Below are 26,789 nucleotides of genomic sequence, written 5' to 3' on the forward strand. Positions count from 1 at the left end.
CCATCTGCTCCTTCCGTGGGAAGCACCAAGGGGAATTGGCAGGCCCTGTCCATTCTTTAGCCCAAAGCTGGCACCCTTTCTTCTCTGACGAGTCTTCCTGGATGGTGCTGGGTTACACAGATCCTTCTTTTTCATTCTCACCCCAGGATACCATATACCCTGAACATTTCAGCGTTTAATGGTAGTGAAGTTAACTTTTCATCCTTGTCTTATAAGCAGTGTCAGGAGTGGGCACTGTTTGGGAGACACAATGCAAGGCTTTTTGAAACTTCCCAACCCCGAGGGTGAGCACATGTCCATATATAGGGCAAACCCTCAATAAATACTAGAGCTGGACCTAAGAGCTGAGATGTCCATGGCTGCACCAGGTTAGAGTTTTATTTCATGATTCTGGGGAAACCAGTAGAGTCGATTCCAGGATAGAGGGTGGAAGAAGTGAGAGCATCCACCCCTAAAAAAGGCACAATGCAGCTCGGTGCCCTTGCTAAGGATCCTTCCTGGTCAGATTACAGGGACATCCCCCAAAGTCAGGAAGACACTGACTTTGGAAATACTATAAGGGGAAAGAGTGACTCTGCAAAATTTGGAATGGGATCACTTCAAGAAAGGGCAATTCTTAAATGACAGGGGAAGAAATGCACCCCTGGTAGACTTGCAAGCAGAGTACTCAAATCAGCTGAGAATGCCCAAAATATGGTTACAAAGAAGTTTTTATTAGTTCAGCCTCAGAATGCAAAAATAAATAAATAAATAAAAAAACAGAAAACAAATGTAATCACTTTACAGAAAGCACATACATTAGTTAAAAGTAGCACCTTCATGGAGTCATACTTTCTGGTCATAATTGTGTATCAGGCTCACTCATGCTAATGAGAAAGGGATTCCAGATTTTCTGTGCATCTGTCTGCTTCTCACATGGCTGTGAAGAAGCCATCTGCAATTCTGACAATTTTATGTCCTTAGCCATAACTACTTGTCCTCTCTCTCTTGAATCTTAAGATCTTTTTGCCTTCCAGACACTTACGGTGTTTCTGTGCCATCCTCCTGTGTATTTTAGAGAGGTGGGGGTGAGGACTGCCATTGAAGCTAAACCTGAATTTTAATTTCAATCTTATTATTATTATTTTTTTTAGACAGGGTCTCATTCTGTCACCTAGGCTGGTATGCAGTGGCACAATCACGGCTCACAGTAGCCTTGACCTCCTGGGCTCAAGGGATCCTCCTGCCTCATCCTCTTGAATAGCTGGGACCACAAGCATGGGCCACCATGCCTGGCTAATTGTTAATTTTTTTGTAGAGACGGGGGTCTTGTTATGTTTCCCAGGCTGGTCAATCATTTTCTTCTAGCCCTTTTAAAATTTAGGCATCCAAAGATTAAACTTGCTTAGAAGTGCAAGTGGCCCTAAATTGCTTTATCAACACCATCTCCAGGAAGTCTTCACAGACATGGGAACTAGCATCTTGTTCTCCAGGATCTTCTCAACAGGTTTGCATTGTCAGGTTTCCATTTAAGTATCTCTTGTGTTCCCATCCATCACAAGTATATGATGGCACTGGTATCAGAACACTGCCTTCTTCCCGATTGTCATAAAACTGATGTACTTGCAGGCTTGCTTGAAAAGTTGTCAGTATAAATAAAATTAAATTCACATTTTGCGTAGTAGGGACTGATCCTGATGGACTGGGTCATGAGAGTATGAAACATTCAATACATCCTGGCACACAAATGTTAAAATAACAGTAATACATTAATAAATACATAAATTACTTAAATATTTAAATAGCATGAAGGCCCATGGCAACTTGAGAGCTAGAAAATCTATACATAAATTAGCTGATTGTTTCAATGAGCATTTAGCATCTACCTATACGAATAAAGCAAAGATATCATTGTGATCCTAAAAAAAACTTTTTAAAGCAAATCAGATAGAAAATATCTTTTTGGGTCTATTCCATTGTGTCTTTAAACGTTTTGCTTAATATCTTCCACTTTTCCTCCAATTTTTCATCCTGGGATCACAACCTGGAAAAGAATGCCAAAAGTCTATGTGGGGTGACATTGCAACAGCAAACTCTTCTTATTTCTCACAACACATCATCCTGGACAAGCGGGTTTTGGGGATTTCATGCCAGAAGGCCTAGGCCTTCCTTCTGTGGCCTGGAATTTGGCTGGTACCACACTTGCCAGAGGCTTTCTTGAGAGTTTTCTTAAAAGAATATCTGATTGTGTTACTTCCTTGCTGAAAACCCTTCAGTGGGTTTCAGGGCCCAGGGCTCCCAGAACAAGGTTCTGAGTCCTGCAAGCTTGCAAGTCCTCCATGCTCTGCCTCCTGGCTACCTCTCTCTCTTCTTTGCCTTTCTCTTTAGGAGGCCAGAACCCAGGTCTGTTTTCTTTCCTGCAATATCCCTGTGGCCAGCACAGTGTCTTACATAACACAGGCACCAAATAAATATCTGTTAGTGAATAAATGTATGTTTCTGATTCTGGCAACTGGGTGCCGGCCACCCCATCCCCCTTCCCTCTCCAACGCAGCCCCCAATCATATCCCTGCACCCAGGTGTACTGAGAGTGCAGGTCTGGACTGGGCTTTGAGGGCCTGCTCACCTAACTGCAGGGCACAGATGCCCATTCGCTCCAAGATGAGCTGTAGTAGCGGTCCTGGGCCTGCACGCTAAAGCTGGCATTTTTGCGGCAGATGACCGTGGCTGAGGTCTTGTCTGTGAAGATTCTATCTTTCTGCAAAAGAGAAGGAAAGCTGTGAAGGCCCCTTGGCAACATAGTCACAGGGTAAGCCAAGCCTCTTTCTGCAACGCATACTCCCCCAAAACAAGTCCATCTTGGTCTTAAGACACTACGCTTGCAATTCACAGAGGAGTGCGTAGAACTTGCACCACCTACTGGCAGACACTCCACATATAGGTGCAGCTTTTGTACTTTGTAAGCCCTTGAGAGAGAAATCGTTTGACCCAGCTTTCATCTTTCTAGCACAGTTGCCTTGCCTCAAGGCCCCATGGCCAGTCACCCAGTCCTGAGCTGATGGTGAGAGAGAGACAGATTTGCTCTATCCATCCCTGAGATATTCAGAAATACCATATCCTGATCATTTCATCAGAAAACTTGCCTTCAAATCCTTTCACTGCTACTTAATAGCTGTGTAACTTCAGGAAAATATCTTAGGTTCTCTGTGTCTGTTTCCTCACTTATAAATAGGGATGACAATAATGCCTACTTCATAGAATTGTAGAAGTTCAAGGTAAAAATCATGTCAAACTGTTAGCAAGTCTTTAGCACATAGGAAGCACTCAATATCACCTATTAATCATACAGATCTTAAATAGGGAAAGTACTTGCCAAGACATAAAATAATATTTAGATAAATATCTATTCCAGAATAGCCTCCCCACCTAATTTTTTTCCCAGAGAGTAACTAGCTCACTGAATTTCTACCACATGCTAAATGTTAGGCTGAATTAGGGCTTTGTCCATTGATTTTAAAAGTGGGGTCAAAAGAGTCTGGGGCTGTACAAAAGGGCCTCTGGAACCTTGCAGTAGGCAAAGGAATTCTGCCGTAAGGCGAGGAAACTGAGAAGCCAATATCTTAGCCTCTGTAAATGTAGATATTCTGTTTAATAAAATAATTTTATAATATCTGGAACAGCCAGGAGCTATCTATTTTGGGGGTAATATCTCTTGCCTGTCCTATCATTCACTACATGGACTCAGTTAAAACAGCAATTTTAGACTTCTGAAGCCCAGGTCTCCTCTATCAGGACTGATTCTGAGTGCCAAGATCAATGACCAATATCAGAGGTGGTGGGGTGGTTAGGTGCATGGCCTTTCTGTCTGGCAGATTGAGTTTGTGTCCTGGTTTTGTCATTTCCGAGCTGGGTGACCTTGGGAAAGTCACTTAACCTCTCTGAGTCTTCAATCACTTGTGAAATGATGATAATACTACTGGCTACCAACCACCCTTTTCTTGGGGTTGGGCTACTGTTCAATGAGCACATAGTGAGGGCAGTGCTGCTAACACCTACACAAAATTCCTGCATCAGCTACAGCGTTGCTTTACCTTGCCACAGTTTCTGGACAAAAGGAAAACCTCTTTTTCACAGAAAAAGGGGGTAAAAAAGCAAGAATAACACCAGCTGCCTTTGTTGGGTTAATTTTGTAGATTAAGTGAAATAAACATGGAAAACCCTTGGCACAGTTCTAGACACATAGAAAAGTGCTAAAAAAAAGTAATTATGCATCACATAATAACATTTCAGTCAAAGAAGGATCACATATATGATCAGTGGTCCTATATTGTTATAATATTGCATTTTTGCTGTATCTTTTCTATTTAGATATACAAACCATTGTGTTGTAATTGCCTACAGTATTCAGTACAGGAACACGCTGTACAGGTTTGCAGCCTAGGAGCAACAGGCTAGATCATAAAGCCCAGATGTGTGGTAGGCTATAGCATCTAGGTTTGTGTGGGTATACCATATATGTTTGCACAATGATACAACTGCCTAACGATGAATTTCACAGAATGTATCCCTGTTGTTAAGTGATACATGGATGTAGTTGTTATTATCATCATTCATCTTCTCACTTTATGGTGGGTCTCCATAAAACTGACCAAGGAATATACTGCACCTGAATCACTTCTTACCTTTTCTCTCTTGCTCTTGCCCTGGACCTGAATGCAGAATGTCAGGGAGAAGTAGGAATGTGGAGTACTCCAGGTGTCAGGGTACTCCCAGCTGACCTCCACCTGCCGAGAATTCTTTAATGGCTTCAGCTGCAAGTTCTTGGGTGGGTCGGGTTTGACTGTGGAAGAGGATAAACATGCTTTATTCTACTAATAAGGCTTCGGAGTTCAGTGGTTTCAGCTTATGATCTCCTTTGCACCTTTGATCAGCTCTGAGTCCGCTGGATAGTTACTTAACTTCTGTGAGCACCTGGCTGGCACGTGTGCGGCACCTCTGCTGCAGGTGCTCACGCCGCTGACTATGGAAGGCAGTCACTCTCAATGGCCACATCTCAGATCCACATTTGTTGCAGGATCTGAGAGATGCTCAGAATCCTCATCACTGAACAATCAGATGGGACTGCACAGTGAGAAGACCTCTGCTTTAATGGTTATGGGCCATGCACTGAAGGACCACCCTGTGCTAATCCCTCACTTTGCACTGAACATGGAACTGAGGCGAGCCTCTCCCTGGGGATGAGAAGATAGATTTTCTATTTACTGCCCTTTTTTTTTTTGTCTTTTCATAGCTTTTGGTGCTGACATGTCTGGGAGCAGTTATAGTCAATTGTCTCTATGCTCAATGTGCTTGTTTATTCCATAAATACCGAGCACCCATTATGTTCCAGCCACTGGACTATGCATGAAGGATACAGCAGTGAGTTTCACAAAGACTCCTTCCTCAATTAGGTCTTCTAGATAAGAGGAGGGGGAGATATGCTAGGGTATGTGGTTGGGCTCTGTAGGCCTGGCGCTGCTCCACACAAAGATCACAGCTCCTAGTAGGTCCTTCGCAAATATGCTTCCCTCTGCTCTTAACACAACTGACATCTTTCCTTTTGGTGTCAGCTAAATGTCACTTCCTCATAGAGGCCTTCCTTGGCCACCCTATGTGAACTAGACCCCACCCACCAAGTACAAACCCTCCATAAGTTTTGAAGCAAGTTCTCTGATTCTGTTACACTTTATCATGCTGCCTGGTCCATGAATAAATAGTAAAGGAAATGACTTACAGTGAAATCCCTATCTGCCAATTAAGACAAATAGATGTCCATTTTGGAAGGGTTTAAATTCTAAGAAAGAAGTCCCTTTTCAAATGCTAAGGAAAGATTGGTTGGGAATAATTGCCACTAGTAGGGAAGCCCTGGTTCTGAATATGAATATTAGGCTTGATTAGGCTCTGGGATTCATCATGGAAACTATCTGGCAGCTGAATCAAAGTGCAGCAAAGAGCAGCTCTAGTGGAGCGGATCTGGATTAGAACTGCTAGCTGTAAGATCTGAGATCTGGGGCAAGTTGCTTACCTTTTCTAAGACTCAATTTCCTCCTCCTTAAAATGGAGATAATAGTATCTACATTGTATTTTGTTTTTGGATGCAGAATAAAAGAGATAATGCTTGTCAACCACCTACCCCAGTGCATGGGGCATTGTGAACATGTGACAAATGGTATCTTTCTTTATGGAGCACATATAATCATCCAGCACTCACTGATGTCCCTGATGAAGAAGCTGCTGGTGTAGTTTTCATACTTGAGCTTGTGAATGGCATCCACCATGACCTCAATAGGCAGCCTCTCCTCAGCGGCTGGGCAGGCACTGTCCTCCTGGCACTCCACTGAGTACTCATACTCCTTGTTGTCCCCTCTGACCCTCTCTGCAGAGAGTGTAGGGGCTCCGCACGTCACCCCTTGGGGGTTAGAAGAGCTGAAGTCAAAGACAGAAATTAGCCTGTGTTACACATTAGGGAGAGTGATTGTAGCCAGTAAGGCAGGTAAGGCCTCAACTGTTGTCCAAGGACACAGTTTCTCCAACTGGGCTGATTTCTACCCAGAAGGTAAGAAACCACCCTCCCCAGGAGAAAAAGGTTAGCTTCAAGAGCACTTACATGTCTCTGGACTAAATGAATATGGAAGTTTTTGTGTGTTTGTTTGTTTGTTTGTTTTAGATCTAGAATCCCTGATTATTAAACCCCTTTGTTAAAAACTTAAATTCATTTTTCCCATTTTAATTATAAAATCAATACACGAATCAATACACACTAATTATAAAAGTAAAGATGATAAAGATCCATATAAAGGAAAGAAATATATGCCTCTTTCAGCCTTAACTGCTCTCCACAGGTATAAGTACTAATAATAGCTTGTTGTATCCTTCCAGACCTTCCTTTTTCTTTTTCTTTCTTTCTCTCTCTCTCTCTTTTTTTTTTAAAGAGACAAGGTCTTGCTCTGTCACCCAGGCTGGAGTGCGGTGGTGGGATGAGACCTCGCTGCAGCCTCAAACTCCTAGGCTCAAGTGATCCCCTCCCTCTGCCTCCCAAGTAGCTGGGACTACAGGTGTGTGCCACCACACCCACCTAATTTTTTTATTTTTAGTATGCTGAGACGGGGGTCTCACTATGTTGGCTAGGCTGGTCTTGAACTCCTGGCCTCAAGTAATCATTCTGCCTCAGCCTTCCAAAGAGTTAGGATTACAGGTGTGAGCCACTGTGCCTGTCCAGAACTTTTTCAATGAATATTCAAGATAATTGTATATCCACATTATATATATATATATATATAAAATACATTATATATATAATCCATGTAATATATATCTCCACATTATATATATCCACTATATATATTTTACCTATAAATATTCATATGGATTTTATTTTTATGAACTAGGATCAAATTGTATACATATGATTATGTAACTACCCTTTTCCCCTCTGAACATATTATGGGGAGCTCTCCATGACAAAACATATAGGTTGGGTTATCCATTTCAATGACTGCACATTAAACCAGAGTATAGTGTACCATGTTTTATTTAACCATTCCTCTGCTGATTATGTCTTTATGCACTTGGAGAAACATTTCTTTAGTAAGCATTTTCCTTTTAAAGATGAAAAAGTGAGACCCCAATGCTTAATTTACTCAGTGAAATAATAGTAAATTCAGGATGGTCACCTGGGGTTTGCTTAGGTGATGATTAAAGTAAGTCACATGGGGGTTAACGCATAGGTCTTGTATTTATTTTATTTATTCCCTAAGAAATTGCTTTCTTAGGGAAAGTCCAAGTGCATTGGAGCAACAGCGAACTTCAGATTAGTGGTGTCAGCAGAAGTAAAAGGAGTTGAGGTGGCCCTGGGAAAATTTCGAGAGGCCTCATCGAGTTCTGGAGTCTGCTTCAGGGCCCCTAAGATCTACACCCTGGAGCTCTTGTTTTTATTTTTGACTCCAGGTGCAATTTCAGCAAGTCATTTGTAGCTTTGAATTCTCCTTTTATCCCTTTCTTTGGTGCTATGAGCCATCAGAAAGCATGGCCAGGCAATTTGGATGAGTGGGTTTAAACACAGCAGAGACTATTCTCAGTTCCCAATAATATCCTGCCCTAACACATATATTATTCAAGCGATTGGCTAAAATCTCCATGTTCTTTCTTCAGTGTAGACAAGGAAGGGCGGTTGAAAAAATATGGGTTTGACTTTGTTTTTCACTTTTTCATTAACTGATGGGTCACTGAGAGATTGCCCTTAATTTCTTAATGAAATAGTTCTAGCAAAATGCTGAGAAACCAGAGCAGTTTCACTCACCCTCTGCTGCTTTTGATACTGAATGTCAGATCAGTACTGATTGTCGTCAGCCACCAGCAGGTGAAACGTCCAGAATAATTTTTGGCTTCACATCTTAGAAAGGTCTTATTTTTGGGTTCTGGATTTGAAAAGAACAAAAATTCAATATTTAGGAGTTTTTTGCAGAAAGGTTTTGATTGTGATGAATTACAGGTCACCAGATGGTACAGGGTGAAGTTCTTCCACGCGTTCCCTCTTGGGTAGCTCCATCAGGATTGGGAGGGTCTCCTAGTAGGGTGTTGATTCTGCAGAGTACACTACACACCTAACATGCCCAGCAGAGGCATTCATTTTTTGAAGGCTATCACCCCAGTGCAGAGCGATACACTATTGGTTAATTTCCATTAGCCATTAAATAATACCACCATTATTTAAAGAAAACATTAGGCTAAGCATTCAGACTGACCATGAAACTCCCTTAATATGAGATTTTGATGGTTAATAACCCAAAGGGTCCAGGAAAGCAAAGGAAAATGGAGGTTAACATCAATAAGAGACTTGATATTAATTCATTAACTACACTTATCATGACTTGGCTTTTCAATTTGTTGTTGTTGTTGTTGTTGTTGTTGTTATCTCTTATGGGCGAAAGAGAAAATTGATACTATCCAAGGGCATAGAATTACCTTTCTGGTCCTTTAAAATATCAGTGGACCAAATTCCATCTTCCTTTTTGTGAAGCAGCAGGAGCGAATGGCTTAGAGCCTCGCCTCCTTTGTGACAGGTGTACTGGCCAGCATCTCCAAACTCTTTGACTTGGATGGTCAGGGTTTTGCCAGAGCCTAAGACCTCACCACTCTGGTCCAAGGTCCAGGTGATACCATCTTCTTCAGGGGTGTCACAGGTGAGGACCACCATTTCTCCAGGGGCATCCGGGTACCAATCCAATTCTACAACATAAACTGGAATGCACAGGAAGTAAAGAACCAGGCTGTAAGCTCCAGGAACTCTGGGGACTGTGTTTCATTAACCCTTTGGGCATCCCCACTGCCTAAACACAACCTTTTTCACAACAAGTATTTGACAAATGCTTGCTGAGATGATCTCAAGGCATTAGACCCTGCTTGGGCTCAAGGTCATGGAAAAGAGAAACAAAGAGTTTTATAGCTGCCATCAACTCATTGACTGGAAGGCTGCCTTTAATAGTAACCTTTTGTTATTCAGCAAATTGGAAACACCTTAATATACCAAAAACTGCAAACAGCACAAGACTGTTTGCCAAAGGTCTAGGGGAGAGAAACTTCCAGCACAATTTCAGTTTCATAAAGAATACGGCAGAGTACAATATTTAGCAGAATAACATAGTGGTTAAAAGCTCAGAGTGTCGAGAACAACTAACCAAGACTGTAATCCTGTCTCCACTAACCAGCTGGGGGATTTGGAACAAGGTACTTAATTATCATGAGCCTCAGTTTCCTCACCTGTAAAATGATAATAATAACAGTATCTGCCATACATTTGACTGAGGATTAAATGAAAAAAAAAAAAAAAAAAGCATGTAAAGTACTTAGCACAGTGTCTGCCACACAGTAAATTCTGTGTTAGTTATTGTTATTTATAGACTGAAGAGTCAGCCAGCTGTACAGAGAAACTCTCTTAACAATTTTCCATGGATATTTAAGGATTTAGTTTCCTCTGTTTTAAATTACCAATGGAGATTTTCATTCTCTCTGTATTAGTATTATTGTTTTTAGCTATCTTACACTCTTATGAAGCAATCCAGTAGATCTTAGTCTTCCCATTTAATGAAGAAGGGTACTGAGGCCAAGGATCTAAGTGTGGTCACATCAAGTCAGAAGTACAAGGGCTACATCACAGACCTTTTGTCTCTTGGCTTTGCAAGGGATGCCTAATGCTGGTGTCTAAACTGGCCTTTGAGGAATGACTTAGCATAGTATTTCAGAGTGTGTTATAGCAAAGCTTCATTCATGTTTTTATCCATGCATAAATTATTAACTGAATAGAATTGTTTAATGTAGTAGTTCCCAAAGCATGATCGATGAAACACCATCAGCAGCACCACCTAGGAATGGATCAGAAATGCAAATTCTCAGCTGCTGAATCAGAATCTTTGGGATGGATTCAGTCATTTGGTTTTTAAGCTCTCCAGATGATGTTGATGCCTGCTCAAGTTTATGAGTCACAGTGGTTGACAGCCTGGATTTTGGAGTGACAGAGGCCTGGATTTAGAAGCAGCTCTAGCCCTTACTCCAGTCTTGTGGCATTTGGCAAGACATTCAACTACTCTAAGCCTCAGTGTCATCATCTTTAAAATAAGAAAAATATTAACCCTTGCTTTAGAAGGTCGATATGTGGATTCTATAAGCTTATTGACATAAGAGTTTAACACAGTGCTCTTACATGCTTTATAAATGGTGGTTCTTGTTATTGGCCTCCGGATGTAAAGCATTGTAGAATATATAAAGTTTTCACTTTACATCAATTAGATTATAAGAACTGAATGGATCACAAAAATAAGAGGTCAAAAGCATTTGGGGTCCAACTCTGGGGAAATGATTAGCTGTGCTGATGTAAAACCATGTGGCACGTTTGACTTTTTCTAGTTTTTTTTGTCCCCCTGACACCTGAACAGCATGGTTACTTTCCTGTGCCAACTGAGGCTCGGAAGCCCTAGAAGACATTTGCTCAACAGCAGGGTAAACAGCTGCAGGAGGAAAGCTGAAGAGGAGCATCAAGAACCTGGCACTTAGCCTCACTGCATCGTCTGCCCTCCTGTCACACCTCGGAGTGTTTCTTGCATTGATTTTCTGGAATTTCTGTGGTTTACCAAATCAGAAGTCACTAAGGGGTCAAATATGCCAGGGCCAAGGTTCCTGAGCTCACTAACAATCCCAGGGTTGGAAGGGATCTGCCATATACCCCTGGCTCAGGCCTTTGGCTTTACTTAAGAGAGTGTCTAAATCTCTGAAACCCTCATGTAGAAGGGGTGGCTGGATTGCTGTCTTCCCAAAATTCTTGAGAAGAGAGGAGTGGTCCCAAATTTCTTTCAGGTACCCATTTCAAGATGGTACTCTCCAGAATATCAAAAGATTATTTCTGATCATCAGCTGAAACCTTTTCATCCTGAATTTATGTCCATTTCCTCTTATTCAGCTCTCCAAAGACCCAGGAAAAAATTACTTCATGTCCTTGTAAAAACTTTTTCACAAATTTAAGTGCACCAGCTTTGAAGCAAGACAGAAATGGGATCAAGTCCCTGTTCTACCCTTACCAGGTTTGTGACATTGGGCAAGTTACTCAATCTCTCTGGCCTGAGTTTCCAGCATCTTATAAAATGGGATACAGACAGTCTCTACTTCATATGGGTCTTGTGAGAATTAAGTGAGACACTGCCCTCAATAAACACGAACTATTATTTTATACAATTAAAGATAGTAATTGCCAACATCATGATGTTGGCTTCAGTGATAAACATCTGAGGGTCTTTCAGGTACAGCCAACGACCAGAATGCACATTTACTGAGTGTGAGATCCTAGAAGGATGGGCAGAAACCTTTATTTTACCATTAACTATTCTATTAGTCAACTAATAATTTTTACTGATCATTGGGATAATAAAAAGTATCTCTTGAATTATGAGAGATATTTTAAACAACCAAAATAGTAACACTAGCTGACATTTACTTTCATTTTTCTATCTGTTGAGTTGTATTTTGCATTCATTAACCCATTGAATAAACCATGTGGTAGGCATCCGCTTTGTAACATCCAGTTTACAGTTGAGGAAATTCAGGATTAGAGGTGACCCAGCTCAAAGTCACATAACCAATCATTGACAGACCTAGGGCTTGAACTCAAGTCAATGTGAGTCTGAATCCTATGCTCCCCCCAAAGTGTTTGGTCAGAGGTAAGTCATCACAGTGCCAACTGAGGGGGCAGTATCATGTGGTGGAATGAGAAATGAACACAGTTGTTATACTTTGCAAATCCTCCACTTTGGAATTTTAATTGTGTGAAACAGCTGGTTTTTAGTAATACTAGAAAATATCATATGTCTTTTCCTACCATAGTGTACCAATGTCATCCAATGTGAAAACCAAACAATATAGATACCATCAAGGTGGAAAAGAGAGATACGGCATTGCATTTTCCCAGAGTGATGGCTTTCTCTAGAGGACCCAGTGCATGGTTGCCTATTTCAGTTTGATTTCCCACCAGTGGCTGCCCAGGAGTCCTGGCTTAGAAGTGGGGCCTCCACGGAGAATAATGAGAGGCTGGTTACCGTCTTTCTTCAGTTCCCATATGGCCATGAGGGGAGATGCCAGAAAAACCAGGGAAAACCAAGAGATGACCAGCTGCTGGTGACACATCTATAAGAAGGGAGAGAAGCAGGGGGAAGAGAAGGAGGAAAAGAGAAGGAAGAGGAAGGAAAAAGAGAAGAAAGAATGTCAATAATTCTTGTTACCTTTGTGAACCATATACACATTCTAGCTACTTTTTCTTAAAAAATAAAATCTTGATTCTCCCCTTTCTTCTCCATACTGTCAAGCAAATACTAAGTAAATTACAGGAGTTCTATGGCAGTCTCTGGGGAAGAACATCTCCAAATAGAGAACCATAGGGTATTTGGGGCTCTGGAGCTGAAAGAGACCTAAGGCAAGCCGTCTGATACAATCCTCTTATTTTTAAGATGAGAAACTTAAAGCTTATAGAAGGAATGTGGCTTTCTGGATCAACATCTAGCAGTTGTTTATTTAGTGCTTACTACATAAAGAGCACTGGGCTAGAAGCAGTTGAGAGAGAAAAAAAGGGCTTACCTGGATCCCGCTTCCTAGGAGCAAATACTTTTACTCAATAAATATTTATTAAGTCAGTGTGTTAGATGCCTCCCCGCCAGCTGGGGAGATGAGCCACACATCTGCATCACGGCAGCACAAGGCAGTGTGTGCTGGGACACCCAGAGCTGAAGGACTTGGGTTAGGGACAGGAAAGGTAACACAGAGGCAAACCTTCAAGTTCTGGCAACGACCTGGTCACCAGCCCTTGCTGTAGGGGTTTAGCTTCTCTTGTTCTCCAAGTTCAAAGATTACTCTCTCCCACATAGAGAACCTACCTAGTGGTTCTAAAATTTGAGTGACTGTCAGGATAACCTGGAAGCATTGCTACAACAGACAGCTGAGTCCCACCCCAAGAGTGTCTCATTCAGCAGGGATGAGGGCCTGAGAATATGCATTTCTAGAAAGTTTCCAGGTGAAGCAGATGCTGCTGGCGCTGAGACCACACCTTGAGAACCACTGGTTTAACCCATGTTCAGGGTTCAGAACCCCTGCAAATCAAAGTGTTCATTGGGAAAAGACCACAACAGATTGATATATCCACCATGAAATAATGAAATGCATAATTTTGTGTTAAATCAGCCACCATCTGATATAGAAACCAGTCTAGGTTAGTATCCAGAATTTATGAAAATCTTCAGATTGCAACAATGACATGCCACTTACAAATGAGGTAGAGATGATTATTGAAACATTCTGAAACAACTCCATTCACCTTGCAGAGCACCCATGGTCTGGAGGAACACAGGTTCTGAAACCACTGTTTTAAATTATATGAAGGGCAATGCTCAACTGTTACAGCCAAATACCTTAAAAATGAGCATTCCTGGGTTAGGTGACTGAACATTGACAAATCACAGCTTTGTCAGAACTGCTGCTCACCCTAGGGGGACCTTGCTATGTACTTTTTTTCTTATAAAGTTTGTGAGTGGCAGAGACAGGACTAGAAGTCAAGTCTTCTTAGACACTGCTCAGTGCTGTCACCGCAGCATGAAGTTTTAGGGGCATGGCTATCACTTCAGTCTAGGTTATGACTGTAGCAAAGTACTAGCTGGCACAGGGCACCAGTGAGTACATTCACAGGCTTGAAGTTAAACAGACACAGGCTTGAATTTTGGCCAAGTTACTCTCTGGGCCTCAGTCTCTTCATCTATAAAAAGGACATAATACTTATCTCAAAGGCTTGTTGGGAAAGGCAATAAGACAACATATTATAGAAGGCAACCAATAACATATTAGCTTGAACCTAGAGGAAGAGGTGAGGGAACAATTTGGTATTTCTGTGTTTTATATATCATGGATAGTAAAAAAAAAAAAAGTCATTCCAGGCAGTAGGGAAATGCACACAGAGGTACTGCAATTACATGGGCCTGTAAAACCCAGAGGCTGGCACACTGGAAGGGAAACAGTGGAGATTCCTGGTATCTCCTGGTGATTCCTTTATACCCACTTACGCTGAGGTTTTCCCACTAGCTGTGTGCCCAGCCCTTCCTCTGCATGGCTCAGATGCATTTGACAATCTCAGGTGAACTGCATTTCAGGGTCAAGGGAACCCTGGCCATGGTTCTAAGAAACAACTCCCATTTTAGTATCACCTACATTTGAAACCACAGAGCACTGTCCAGGAGAGGTGATGGTGGCGGATCACCTCCTTTGGCTCTGGCGATCAGCTGATACTAGGCAGCGCCATCCCTCAGCCCACATTTCCTCAGCATGGTAAGTTTGAGAGTCTTGAGGATTAAAACAAATTTTTGTGTGTGCAGTTTCATAGGTTTTCTAAATTCTTGAAACCCTTGCATGAAGGACAAAGGGACCCCACGTTACACACTCCTACTTCCTGGGGTATGCTAAGGGCTTCCCAACACTGGTGCCAACATCAGCATGCCAATGACACTTGGGTGGGCATCTCTTTTTCAAGTTTTATTTTGTTTGTTACCATTAATTAGAAAAGGGAGTTATTATTAAAAAATAAAAAGATATAGTCACAGATGGCATGGGTGGCACATGCAAAGAGCCCCAGTTTGAGGGCCAGGCAGACTTCTAGAACTGTCATCCCAGCTCTTCCACTTATTAGCTATGTGACTCTGGGTGAGTCACTTGGTCTCTTTAAGCCCCACACTCTTGATCTGTAAAATGGGCATGCTACTGTAGTAAGGAGTTAGCAACATAATTCATGTAAAGTGTCATGGTGCCTAGATGAAGTCAGGACCCACTGTTTGCTCCCCTCCTCCCATAGCATTTACTACAATGGCCACAATACAGTCTCTTTTTTACTGTTTGTCTTCTCTGCCACACTGAGTGAACTCTCTTATGCCATGGATCATGTCTATCTTGTTTCACACTTTATCCCCAGAGTCCAGCATAGAGGGATTCCCTGACTTATTAGTAGAATGAAGGAATGTACGGAAATCGTACAATTTCAGACTCCAGTAAAACAAACTCTAAGAGGTTACCCACATTCCATCTAGTATCTTGAAATTCCTTGTTTGAAAAAGTGGGTCATCACCTGGGGGTTAGTAATGCCTTTGTTAAAATGGCATTGTTGTTGCACACAATTTTACCTGGGCAAGTATCAGATACCAGTACAGTAAAGGTTATTTTTTTCCCCCCTTCTCACAGATTTAAAAACTTTTCAGGAAGTAATAACAGCTTTTCATGTTTTAAGTGGGGCCAAAGTTAGTTAATCCACAAGAATGGGGAACCCAGCTATCAATTTGGTTGATATCACAACTGACGATCAAGACCATCACAAATATGGGAGCAAGTCTGATTTGGAACATTGTTATAAGATATAATTACGAATTCAATTACTTTAAGGAATGCATGAAAGGCTTTTTTAAGAGTTTCGATAGTAAGGCAGGCACCACTCACTTTAGCTCTGTACAATCCTTTCACTGACGGGCATTAATATTTAGGAATATACTTTTATACATCAATACATACCATTTCAAAATAAAACAAACATTTCCATAAAATATGCATACACACAGATCTTGCTATACAGTTATTATTAGTTGGTTTTTAAAATGGACACTGTACATCAGTCCCCAAAGTACTAAGTTTTCACTAATGTTCCAGCATGTGACTCACCAGGGATGCTTCCAGGAATCCACCAACTCCCTGCTGCCAGGTGCTGGGGTAGCACACTAACGGTTTCTACACCTGGACAGCTGCAGGCCCACAGGGAGGGCAGGGAGGAAGGGGCTTGGGAAGTGCTTACCTTGCTCTGGGCAGGATGTAGAGTCCAATGGCCGTGAAACAGATGTTGTTTCTTCTGCTGCTGTTGCTGTTACTGGAGCTTATATACTCTACTCCTTTCTGATGGAAACTTAAACTAGAAACTGACTTGTTGCAACATTATAAACAACTCTCAAAACCTTCTGGGGGAATTTCAAGAAGTTCCTTTTTTGTCTGTCTCTCTGTGTGTGTATCAATAACGAGGAGGGAACGTAGACATCAAAATCCCAGGTAATGAACTAAGAGGAAATGACTTTTGGGTGGGGAAAAAGGAAGGAGATGGAGATGCTAATTTCTTTGGGTTTACATCATGGCCAAGGTGCTTAGAGACAGCACTAGGCAGCCTCCCTGGGTTCCACAGATCGAGGAAGAAGGAAGGCCAAGGGGCGGTCAGATGGGAGGCTAAGTTCTTGTCAGGATGGAGCAACTGTATGCCCAAGGGCTTAAAAGCAAAATCCTGGTTCTTCCCAAGTCGGAGAGGATGAGATGAAGGGCAAAGGGTTTAGTACATCTGGGGCACCTTCCTCCACATTAGTCCTTTAATTTCAGAAACATATTATTTACCACCCATCTTGGCTCCATGCACCTCTGCCCACATTCCCCGAGTGGGAACACACGCGTGCACACACACACCCATGCACATTCATACAGACACAACCCCGGGGAGATGATAAAACTGGGTGTACCACTAACAAGACTCAAATATGTGCACATCCTGTGCTCATAGGTACTCGCTCATAGGGGCGGATGGGAGCAGAAAGTGAAATACCCTCAAGGAGGCATACAGACAACCACACTCAAGACACCCCTCTTGGGCACCCAGACTCCATCCTCATTTCATTTGCACACAAATCTATGGCCCTAGGGCCTCCACGCAGATGCACAGGAATAGCGGAATAAAGATATCTCTCGTGGTGGAATTTCAAGGTGCCAAGAGGTATGCAAAAGTGTACACTGGTGTGGACCCCCCCATCCCCCGCCCAGTCTGCACGTGAACAGGAACACGTACCTGCACGTATACCAGGTACAAGCAGACAGATGCGGGCCATCCCCAGAGCCGCCGACAGAGGTCGCTGCGAGACGGTACCCGCGTCCTGGAGTCCACCCGCACCCCGGAGTCCCACCGCGCCCCGGAGTCCACCCGCGCGGGTCCACTTCTCCATCTCTGCTTTCGACCCCGGCCCCTGCAGCGGGGGAAGTTCCTGGGGCGGTGGCTGGGACCAGGCCGGGTTTTAGGCGGGTGCAGATTTCCGGGCTAACTTTCCTCGCCGTCTCAGCGCGGGGAGGGGGAAATAGGAAACCCGGGCGAGAGCAGGGGAGCTTCCCAGCCGCACACTTCCTCCCTCCAGCCGTTTGTCCCGGCCGGGGAGGGCCCTGGCAGCCAAGCCGGCAGTCCCACTGGTTATCCGACCCTGTGCTCTGGCGGGGGGTGGAGACCTTACCTCCAGCTCAGAGTGCCTCCTCCCATCCCCTGTGTCCTCTAGGCCTCCCCAGACTTTGCCTTTTAGCCTTCCAGTGAAACAAGTTCTGTATCCAAGATATACAATTAAGTGGACAAAGCAGATTGCAGGTATGTTGTTTGTATGACACCATTTGTGGGGTGTGAGTGTGTGTGTATATGTGTAAGTGCACCTGCACTTTTCACAACTGGTATCTCTGTGGCATATGTAACAACTGAGGGAGGGGCTTTTTGTAAACATGTATTAATTTCCTCCCATCCGTCACTGAAGTGTACTGAACAGAAAACTTTATATGAAATTGATGTGAAGTAGTTTCACTAATTTATTTACAGTGGCTGCACCACTACAGATGAGTCCTTGTGCCCCCCCATAAATAAATACATGTATAAGACAAATAAGGTTCAAAATGACACAAATATTTTATTCATGTGTTCATAAAAGCACCTTCAAAATTAAAAAACAAACAAACAAAACCGTAACGTAAAGTCTCAGTAAAAATCCAGCACCAGTTATGCAAAAGAAGCTTCAAAGTGTGCCGTGATCCTCCCTTTTCTGTTCAGATTGCAGCCCAAAAGCTAGTCCGATATGAAAGGGCCCCCAGTGTTCACCTCCACCAGGGACAAGTAATAGGGTTTTAAGAGGATAGGCTCTGGAGTTAGAGAGCTGGATATTCACACCTGCAAGTTACTTACCTTCGTTAAGCCTGAGTTCCTCACATCTGTAAAATCGGGTTAATTATAGTGCCTGATCTTAGGACTGGTGTGAAGATTAATGAGATACGATGGGATGCAGTTAAAGTAACATCCTGGCTGGATGTTTAATGAATGGCTGCTTGCACTTATTTATTTTGTTATCCTATCGTGTCCCAGAAGGTCTTTTGGTAGCTCACAAGGGGACATCAAAGATGACAAAGAGGAGTGGAAGAAGACAGAGAGAATCAATGTGAGGAGCCTGGAACAGGGCTCTGAATTGTCCTCCCACAATGAAATCACTTGGCTAGAGCTGAGCCACGAATTTGACTCTGAGCATCTAGGATGAAAAAGAAGAACTGGCATCTATGCCATCTCTGCCCCTCGGGACTGACTACTTTGGTAAGTCCAGTTCACCCACAGAGGAAGTAGTTCTCGTACTTTCTCTGCATATAACAACAAAATTCAGGCTCTTGGGGCTGATGCTCGGGGATCGTGATTCAGATATGGGATTGGGCTCAGGAACCTGCATTTTAACAGTGGAGGTTCTAATGTGGTTACTGGCAGGTTGTTCTAATGTGGAGGCCACAGCCCAGATACAACCTATGCTTCACTCATCTCTGGACACCCTGCACGGCCAGCCAGCGTTCTGGTAATAACAGCTGAATGCCCATTGACCTGATTTTGGAGAAGAGGTTTATCAACATGTCCCACTTCACAATCCAGACCCTGACCCCAGGCAAAATGAACCAATACCCATACGCTTTCTATGGCTTACCCTATGGACGAGGAAGGTCTGCTGACAGAGGGCATGCTGAGCTGCAAGGTTAATGTGACTGATGATTAAGCTGTGAGATGGAGGAAACCCCCTAAAAACCAAAAATAACTTCAAGAATTTTTTTGGCCACAAAAACGTATTTTCTCCTAGAAGAATGCTTTGATCATCTAGTACACATTTCAAATAAAGGAGAAGCTATGTGTACTTATAACAATTAAAATGTTTAGAAGATTACATAAGCAATACTTGCATGCATCCTACTGTAAAAACTTCAAACAATACAAATATACATAGAATACAACGTCGAAGCCCTGATTCCTGTGGCTTCCAGAGGTTACCATTGCCAGCATTCCTGCAGAGCTTCTCAATGCTTCTCTATGTATTTATATCTATCTGGCTGTATAAATGGGATCATACTGTACATATTGTTCGGCAAATTGCTCTTTTCTTGCAACAGTCTATTTTGTATTCAGTCACTTGCGGTGACTTGCTAGAGGTCACTTGAACAGATTTCACATCTGCGTCAATTAGGTTGCCCTGGGTGTAGTTTTCCAAGGAGCTCTGCAGTTCCAGGCATCAATCCACTAAGGATTGATGACATCTGGAATAAGAAAGGTCTATCTTTTCCTGTTTATGTCTCTTAGGAGCAAATAATTTGCCCTACAAGCTCCCATAGCCTTTTCATGAAGTCTTGCTTATCACCTGTATACCATTCCCTGACAAGGAGAATGGGCTTATTACAAGGAAAATGATAGACAAGGCAGGTTTGCCCTACTAGGTGGAAAGTGGTAGGCCATTGAGAGTCATGAAACCACCCTCACAGGGTTGACAAGAATTGCATGCTGGGTTCTGGACAGAAATATAGTTATAATTAAGCATTAATTAGGCTGCACGTTGGCCCACTTCCTTGTTGCTCAAAGTCACGTAGCACTAGATCCTGACCATTTGCATCCGCATGATTCCTATAGATAGGATTTCTGACATTAGGGTAATAAGATTTTGTAGGAATTGATTTGTATCCTTATTGTTCCTTTAGATGGGATCTCTGACATTACAATCATAACGTTTTTGTTTAAGAATCACTTAAGCTGTTTTTCAGGTCCCCAATTCTACCCCATTTCAGTTTGAAAACCCCCACAAAGAAAGGAGATCAGCATGAAAATACAGCTTCACCCTGTCCCATGACTTCACCCTGCACTCTTCAACCAATCAACCATCTCCAACACATCAGCCCACTCCCAAACTCTTGAAAACCCTATCACCAAATGCCACAAGGAGATAGATTTAAGGTTTTTTCCTGTCTCCTCATTCAGTGACCCTACAATGAAACCTCTTTCTTGCTGCAACCTGGCCTCTCGGCGTATTGACTTGCAGTGTGCAATGGGCAATGAACCTATTATGGATACAGTCATATGTGTCTGTTAGGTGAGCCCAAGTGATTTGTGTGGCCAGTGAAGTGCAGAAATAGGACAATTGTGTGGATAATGAAAACTAAGGCATCTTCCCTCAAATGGTCAGTTGCTTTTGAAAAGGATACTTCTAGCCTAGGGGTATGGGAAGTAGCTTCTACCTCCTGCCTCATAGATACATGCTCTTACCAAAAAAAGAGTGTAAGTGTTACAGCAGATAGCTAGTCAGACATGAGCAGGGCAGAAGAGGGTCCCCCCCCCCCCTCACCCACCACCACCAGGAATGTCAGGCAACCATCAGGTGAGGGTTAGATGGTTATTAAACTGTCTCGCTAAAAGAGTAATTGGTCACAGCTGGTACCGGGGAAAGGCAGTCTCCCAATAGATAGAACACCTGAAGTTGGTGATCAGCAGCTTCCCGATAAGATCTTAGGAGTTGGGCGAATGAGCTCAAGCATGCGCACTAGGAGGGAAAATGGTTGCATTTAACTGGTGTATGAGCTTCTAAGAACACTCAACTGGTAAGGGAAGAATGCCTCAAGTGAACATGTGTACAATTTCAGTAAACATACTGTGTATGTGGCCCCTCCCAAGTGCTGGCAGGCCACTGTGCATGTGCGCAGCCCACCCCAAGAGAAGAATCAGGGGAGAAGGGAAGCTTCACCCCAGAAGCATGCCAGCATATGCAACCCCAAATCAAGGGTTAAACCACACACTTGAATCTCTCAAGTCACCCTCCCTCTTCCAAGTGTACTTCTTTCTGTTCCTGCTCTAAAACTTTTTTTTGAGACGGAGTTGCGCTCTGTCACCCAGGCTGGAGTGCAGTGGCGTGATCTCAGCTCACTGCAACCTCCGCCTCCTGAGTTCAAGCCATTCTCCTGCCTTAGCCTCCTGAGTAGCTGAGATTACAGTCACCACGCCTGGCTAATTTTTGTATTTTTAGTAGAAATGAGGTCTCACCAGGTTGGCCAGGGTGTTCTCGAACTCCTGACCTCAAGTGATCCACTTGCCTTGGCCTCCTTCAAAGTGCTGGGATTATAGGCGTGAGCTGTTGTGTCCGGCCTCCTGCTCTAAAACTTTCTAAATAAACTTTCACTCCTGCTCTAAAACTTGCCTGGGTATCTCACTTTGTCTTAAGCCCTTTGGTCAAATTCTTTCTTCCGAGTAATAGGGACAGGAGACAGAGAAATTCTAGGCAGAAAAGGGTGGGGGTCTTTCGCAAAGACCCACCCTCAAGCCTGGTGCCGCCGCCCAAAGTGAGAACATGTGTTGCTGTTTTCCCACTCCAATGTTGCCGTTTCCCAAACCACCTGTGACCCACCCCGCCCCCACATCCTGCACCCATAAAAACCCCAGGCTCCACTGGCTGAGAGCAGAGAAGGGGAGGAGAGAAGCAGCTGAATGCTGGAAACAAGCAGTTTGACTTCAGAGGGATGACTTGACGGCAGGACTTCAGGGGAAGAATACCTTCCTGGTCCCTCCCCTTTCCGGCTCCCCTTCCTGCGGAGAGCCACTTCCATCAGCAATAAAATTCTCCACATTCACCACCCTTCCATTCATTCGTTCATGCAACCTGATTTTTCCTGAACGAGATCTCAGGTACCATGGGTGAGGACGCTAAAGGCTGTCACACTGACCCTCTGGCCTTGCAAAAAGGCAGAGGGTTCACTGAGTTGTTAAACACTTCATCCATCCATGGACAGCAAAGCTAAAAAAGTGCGCTGTAACATATGCCCTCTGGGGCTCCAGGGGTCATGGGTACTCCACCCTAGATGCTGCTGTGGGGCCTGCACAGAGTTTTGGTCCTGCTGGTGCCTGAAAGCACCAGCTCTGGCTCCTGCTCACCTGTATGCTCCCCGTCCCATGAGGGGTTGAGAGCTGTGGGCCGAGTAAGCGAGGCACTCCTGTCACAAGGACTACGAAGGGGTCAAGAAAAACCTCATGTTTCATGAGGAGGCAAGAATTGAGGTTAGTTCACCACCACTAACATAGTTTGGTGCCATGTGATTTTGGTGCCACGTGACTTGGATACGTTCCCTAGTGGTAACAGAAGGTTCTAGAGCACAAAATTTAACATATGAATGGTATGGGGGCAAATGATTTTTGTTTTCTTTTTAGTGATCTCTTAAATTTTCCAGAATGTCTACAATGACCTTGTATTACTTTTCTAATCAGAAAAAAAAAAAAAAAAGTTACTGAAAGAAGAGATAAGTGAAGCACATACAGAAGGCAGAATATGTAGTGGATCAAGAATTTGTGTTTTATAATCTGACAGACCTAGTTAGACCATAGTTCATATTTCAAATATAATTCCATGTGCTCATAGCTGAGAACCTTCTTCTGGGATGGGTGCAAGTTACTGGGTCACTGCTGAAATGTTGTACTTTTATGGATGGTGATAAGGAAGTATCTGTTTTAGGTGTGGTATTTCCTGGAGGCAGAAAACTGCTTGAGTTAGCTCTTTCAGTTTTTCAGTGGCCCTTCGAATACATGTTTTGTTTTGTTTTGTTTTGTTTTAATGTTTTGCAAAAGATTCCTAGAGTGGAAATTGCCTTTGCAAAAATTATAACTGTGAGAAAATCATGACAGTGAAAGGGATCTGACCTATCCGTCCCCATCTTGCTTCTGGGTATCTTTGCTCATTCCTGGGTGTGGGCCAACCTAACTTTGGGAGAAATTTAATTAAATGATAATGGCCCTTCCCAGATACTAAATTGCCCTTTTAAAACTAATGAAAGGCCACCAAGTTAGGAGGATGAGAGGGTCTGAATTCTATTAGGAAGTATGCCTAGCCAGCCATTACTTAGGTGGTATAAAGATTTGCACCTTCCCCAATTACTCCAGCAGATAACATCACCATTTTAGAATCTAAGACTGGCCTTTGGAGATGTCTTTTCAGGTTTTTGCATTTCTGACAACCGGATGGGCCCCACCCAGGAACCGACTTAACACAAGAAGACAGTTTCCACTCCCTATGATTTCATCTCCAACTCAATCAACCAACATTCCCTACTCCCTGGCTCCCTACTCACTGAGCTATCTTTGAAAAACCATTAACCCCTGAGCCTTTAGTGAGACTGATGTGAGTGATAATAAAACTTCAGTCTCCTGTACAGCCAGCTCTGCATGAATTAAACTTTTTCTCTGTTGCAACTCCCCTGTCTGGATAAATCAGTTCTGTCTCAGCAGGGATTCAAGGAGAACCTACTGGGCAGTTAGAATCAGCTTCACTTTCAAAAGGCCTACAATGTCCTCACTAATTTCTTCCCCTTCAAAGATGACTCTCATCACATGTTCATAATATCGTCCTTCCACCCTTGGCCCATGATAAGGACAGAGGGTGGTAGATGCAGTCACTACTGAATTTCATTATCCCAGTGGGCATTTTTGGCCTGCTCAACTGGACTGACTGCAGAGCAAGTGTTCCACTTTGACCTTGATGTTACCATTTGCATATGGAAACCTTTTTTTTTTCCCTCTCTAAATGCAGCTCTTTGGTAATCCCAGTGAAACAAATGGGTGTGTGGGCAACTGGAAGGAAGTGGGTGTGTCCTAGGTTGTAGGATTGCTGAGAAGTAGAAATGCTTTATGCTAGAAAGTTATGAGAACAGTTGGTCTAGTCTTGCTGTTAGTAGAGACAGGTAGAACAAGGCAAGGTGGGAACAACATGGAGTGGGCATATGTTTGTGTCATCTATTGTCTGAGGGTCCCCTATCAACATCAACTCCAACCAACAATTATTGAATATTAACCAGCACCCCCTGCATTTATAGGATGAATTGTTAAAGTACCATCCAACAAATACATTCCTGCTGCTACTCACCCGAGAGCACATAGAATTCTCCTGGAGAGAAATAGATTGACCAAAAATTGGAGCCTGCAATTTGGAGCATCCTCCATTGCGACAGTTGATTTGGGACTCACATTTAAGGCTGCATTTGTTTCTCCATTCAGAGAAAATTTATATTAATATTCATCAGGCTTTTATTGTATCTTGTGCTGGAAATCTGCTCTGGAAAATAACTATGACCCCTGGTCTTCTGCCCTGTCATTTTCTCTCTAATTTTTGGCTTCGAAAATTATCTATCTATCTATCTATCTATCTATCTATCTATCTATCTATCTATCTATCTACCTACCTACCTACCTACCTACCTTTATTCTTGATAGTACTTTAAAAAAGTAACTCATGCCTCTAGTTTAAAATAAACCATGCTGGGCATGGTGGCTCACACCTGTAATCCCAGTGCTTTGGAAGGCTGAGGAGGGAGGATTGTTTGAGGCCAGGAGTTTGAGATCAGCCTGGGCAACATGGGGAAACTCCACCTCTACAAAAAAAAAAAAAATTAAAAAATTAGCTGGGTGTGGTGGCACATGCCTGTGGTCCCAGCTACTTAGGAGGCTGAGGCAGGAGGATCACTTGAGCCCAGATGGCTGAGGTTACAGTGCGGTGTGATTGGACCACTGCACTTCAGCCTGGGTCACAGAGAGAGACCCTGTCTCAAAAAAAAAAAAAAAAAAAAAAAAATCAAATAGTACAAAGGTTACTAAGTGTATCTGTCTTTTTGAGGTGCCTCTCTGGTCCCCCAGTGTGAAAGTTGTGTATACCACAGATCCAAATCAAGCTGTCCCCAATACCCATCAGACTTGGTGATGATCTTCTAGTCATTTTACTTAAACATGAAACAGCCAAATAGACAGAAACTCAATTTCGTTTATGTTTTTTAGTAGGTGAGAGATGTTCCTTTTAGACCTGGGGAGACAGAAAGAATCTTAAGACCTGGGCACCATCACCAACTGGTTATGCTCCAGCTGAGGAGACTTGACGAGGCACGAAAGTTAAATAATGCCAAAGACAAAAATATGGCAAGGTGGGGTTGATTAGTCACCAAAGGAATTTACATCAAAGGCATTACCATGTTTGTTACGTAGGTGCCAATAATGATGAAATGCCACTCTACAGTACTTGGGAGGCCGGAAAATTTAACATAAAGGAAAGTGGCATCCTTAGTCTTGTTGGGGACAGCAAAGGAAACAGACACTGGAGATGAACGGTCTTGGGTTTGGGTCGCAGCTCTGTTCTCCTAGCTAGATGATCTTGGGCAAATTACTTCAATTCTCTGAGCCTCATTTTCCTTATCTGTAAGATGGGACTACTGATAATATCTACCTCAGAGAATTGATAGAAGGATTAAGTTACATTTGGCATAGAAGATGGATCAATATATGGTAACTCTTATTAAAATTAAATAATATAAAAAAGAAATGTGTTTGGTTGCCAAGGGAGTCTAGTCTTACAAAGTAGCAGTAATAAGTGTAAAACATAGCAAAACTTCATCTTTATTAGATTGCTTGTTTAAATAGCTATTTTTAGTATGACCAGAATATGTCCTGAGCTCTTACTTTGTGCCAGGTGCTCTGCCACAGTAGAAGGAACACTGACCCCACCAGTTAATATGCTCACAGTATTCTAGGGGGAAAAGAAAAAAAAGAAAAAAATGCTAAGCGGCAATGACACGGCAGTGTGACACACCTTGCAATGACAATCATGGCACGGGTGCTTTAGATGCACACACATCTTTGGGGTGGCGGTGAGGGAAGGCTTTCCAGAAGAGACGATGTCTAAGCTGAGACCTGCCAAATGAGGGGTTGACCTGAGAAACCACAATAGTAGACTGTTTTGGGTATGTTTCTTATGGACCAGGTACTGTGGTGTGTGTTTCGTGTGAGTTTTCTCGTCTCGTACTCACAACAAAGCTATGAGGTGGAAACTATTCTGCCCACTTTACAGGTGAGGAGACTGAGGCTCAGAGATGTAAAGTTAACTTGCCATGAAAAACGTAGCTAGTAGATGGAGAATCTGGGATTGAAACACATCACGTATTTGAGTTCATCAGTACCATCTGTCTTGTAAGACCATCCTATATAATGTTTATAAAGTGACAGCAACTCTGGTTAGCAGAAAAGACATTGCCCTTAGCTAGGACATCTATAGGAAGCCAGTGGGAGAAATGGATTTCTAAGATGTGGGTATGCGTGAAATAGGAAGTGTAGATAGCTCTTG

At 42.9% G+C, this 26,789-nt stretch overlaps 1 protein-coding gene, 1 long non-coding RNA gene and 1 other non-coding gene across 3 annotated transcripts in view; 2 read left to right on the forward strand and 1 right to left on the reverse strand.

The window, feature by feature from the left end:
* Positions 1–707: 707 nt before the first annotated feature.
* IL12B (interleukin 12B) lies at positions 708–12,786 on the reverse strand. Its single transcript, XM_030926644.1, has 7 exons — positions 12,600–12,786; positions 8,983–9,258; positions 8,318–8,435; positions 6,230–6,444; positions 4,662–4,819; positions 2,606–2,737; positions 708–2,023 (listed from the first exon to the last, which is right to left on the reverse strand). The coding sequence occupies exons 1-6, from the start codon at positions 12,685–12,687 to the stop codon at positions 2,606–2,608; spliced, it is 987 nt and encodes a 328-aa protein (XP_030782504.1). The 5' UTR covers positions 12,688–12,786; the 3' UTR covers positions 708–2,023.
* LOC115896705 lies at positions 3,966–4,091 on the forward strand. Its single transcript, XR_004056607.1, has one exon. It is a non-coding gene; the product is annotated as a U4atac minor spliceosomal RNA (small nuclear RNA).
* Positions 12,787–17,454: 4,668 nt separating the features above from the next.
* LOC104669103 overlaps positions 17,455–26,789 on the forward strand; it is a 31,443-nt gene continuing 22,108 nt past the window's right edge. Inside the window, exons 1-2 of the long non-coding RNA XR_748935.2 lie at positions 17,455–17,959; positions 18,719–18,940. This is a non-coding gene — a long non-coding RNA (uncharacterized LOC104669103). The remainder of the gene's footprint in view (positions 17,960–18,718; positions 18,941–26,789) is intronic.

This window comes from Rhinopithecus roxellana, chromosome 3 (assembly GCF_007565055.1).
Source record: "Rhinopithecus roxellana isolate Shanxi Qingling chromosome 3, ASM756505v1, whole genome shotgun sequence".
In the NCBI taxonomy this organism is placed as follows: domain Eukaryota; kingdom Metazoa; phylum Chordata; class Mammalia; order Primates; family Cercopithecidae; genus Rhinopithecus; species Rhinopithecus roxellana.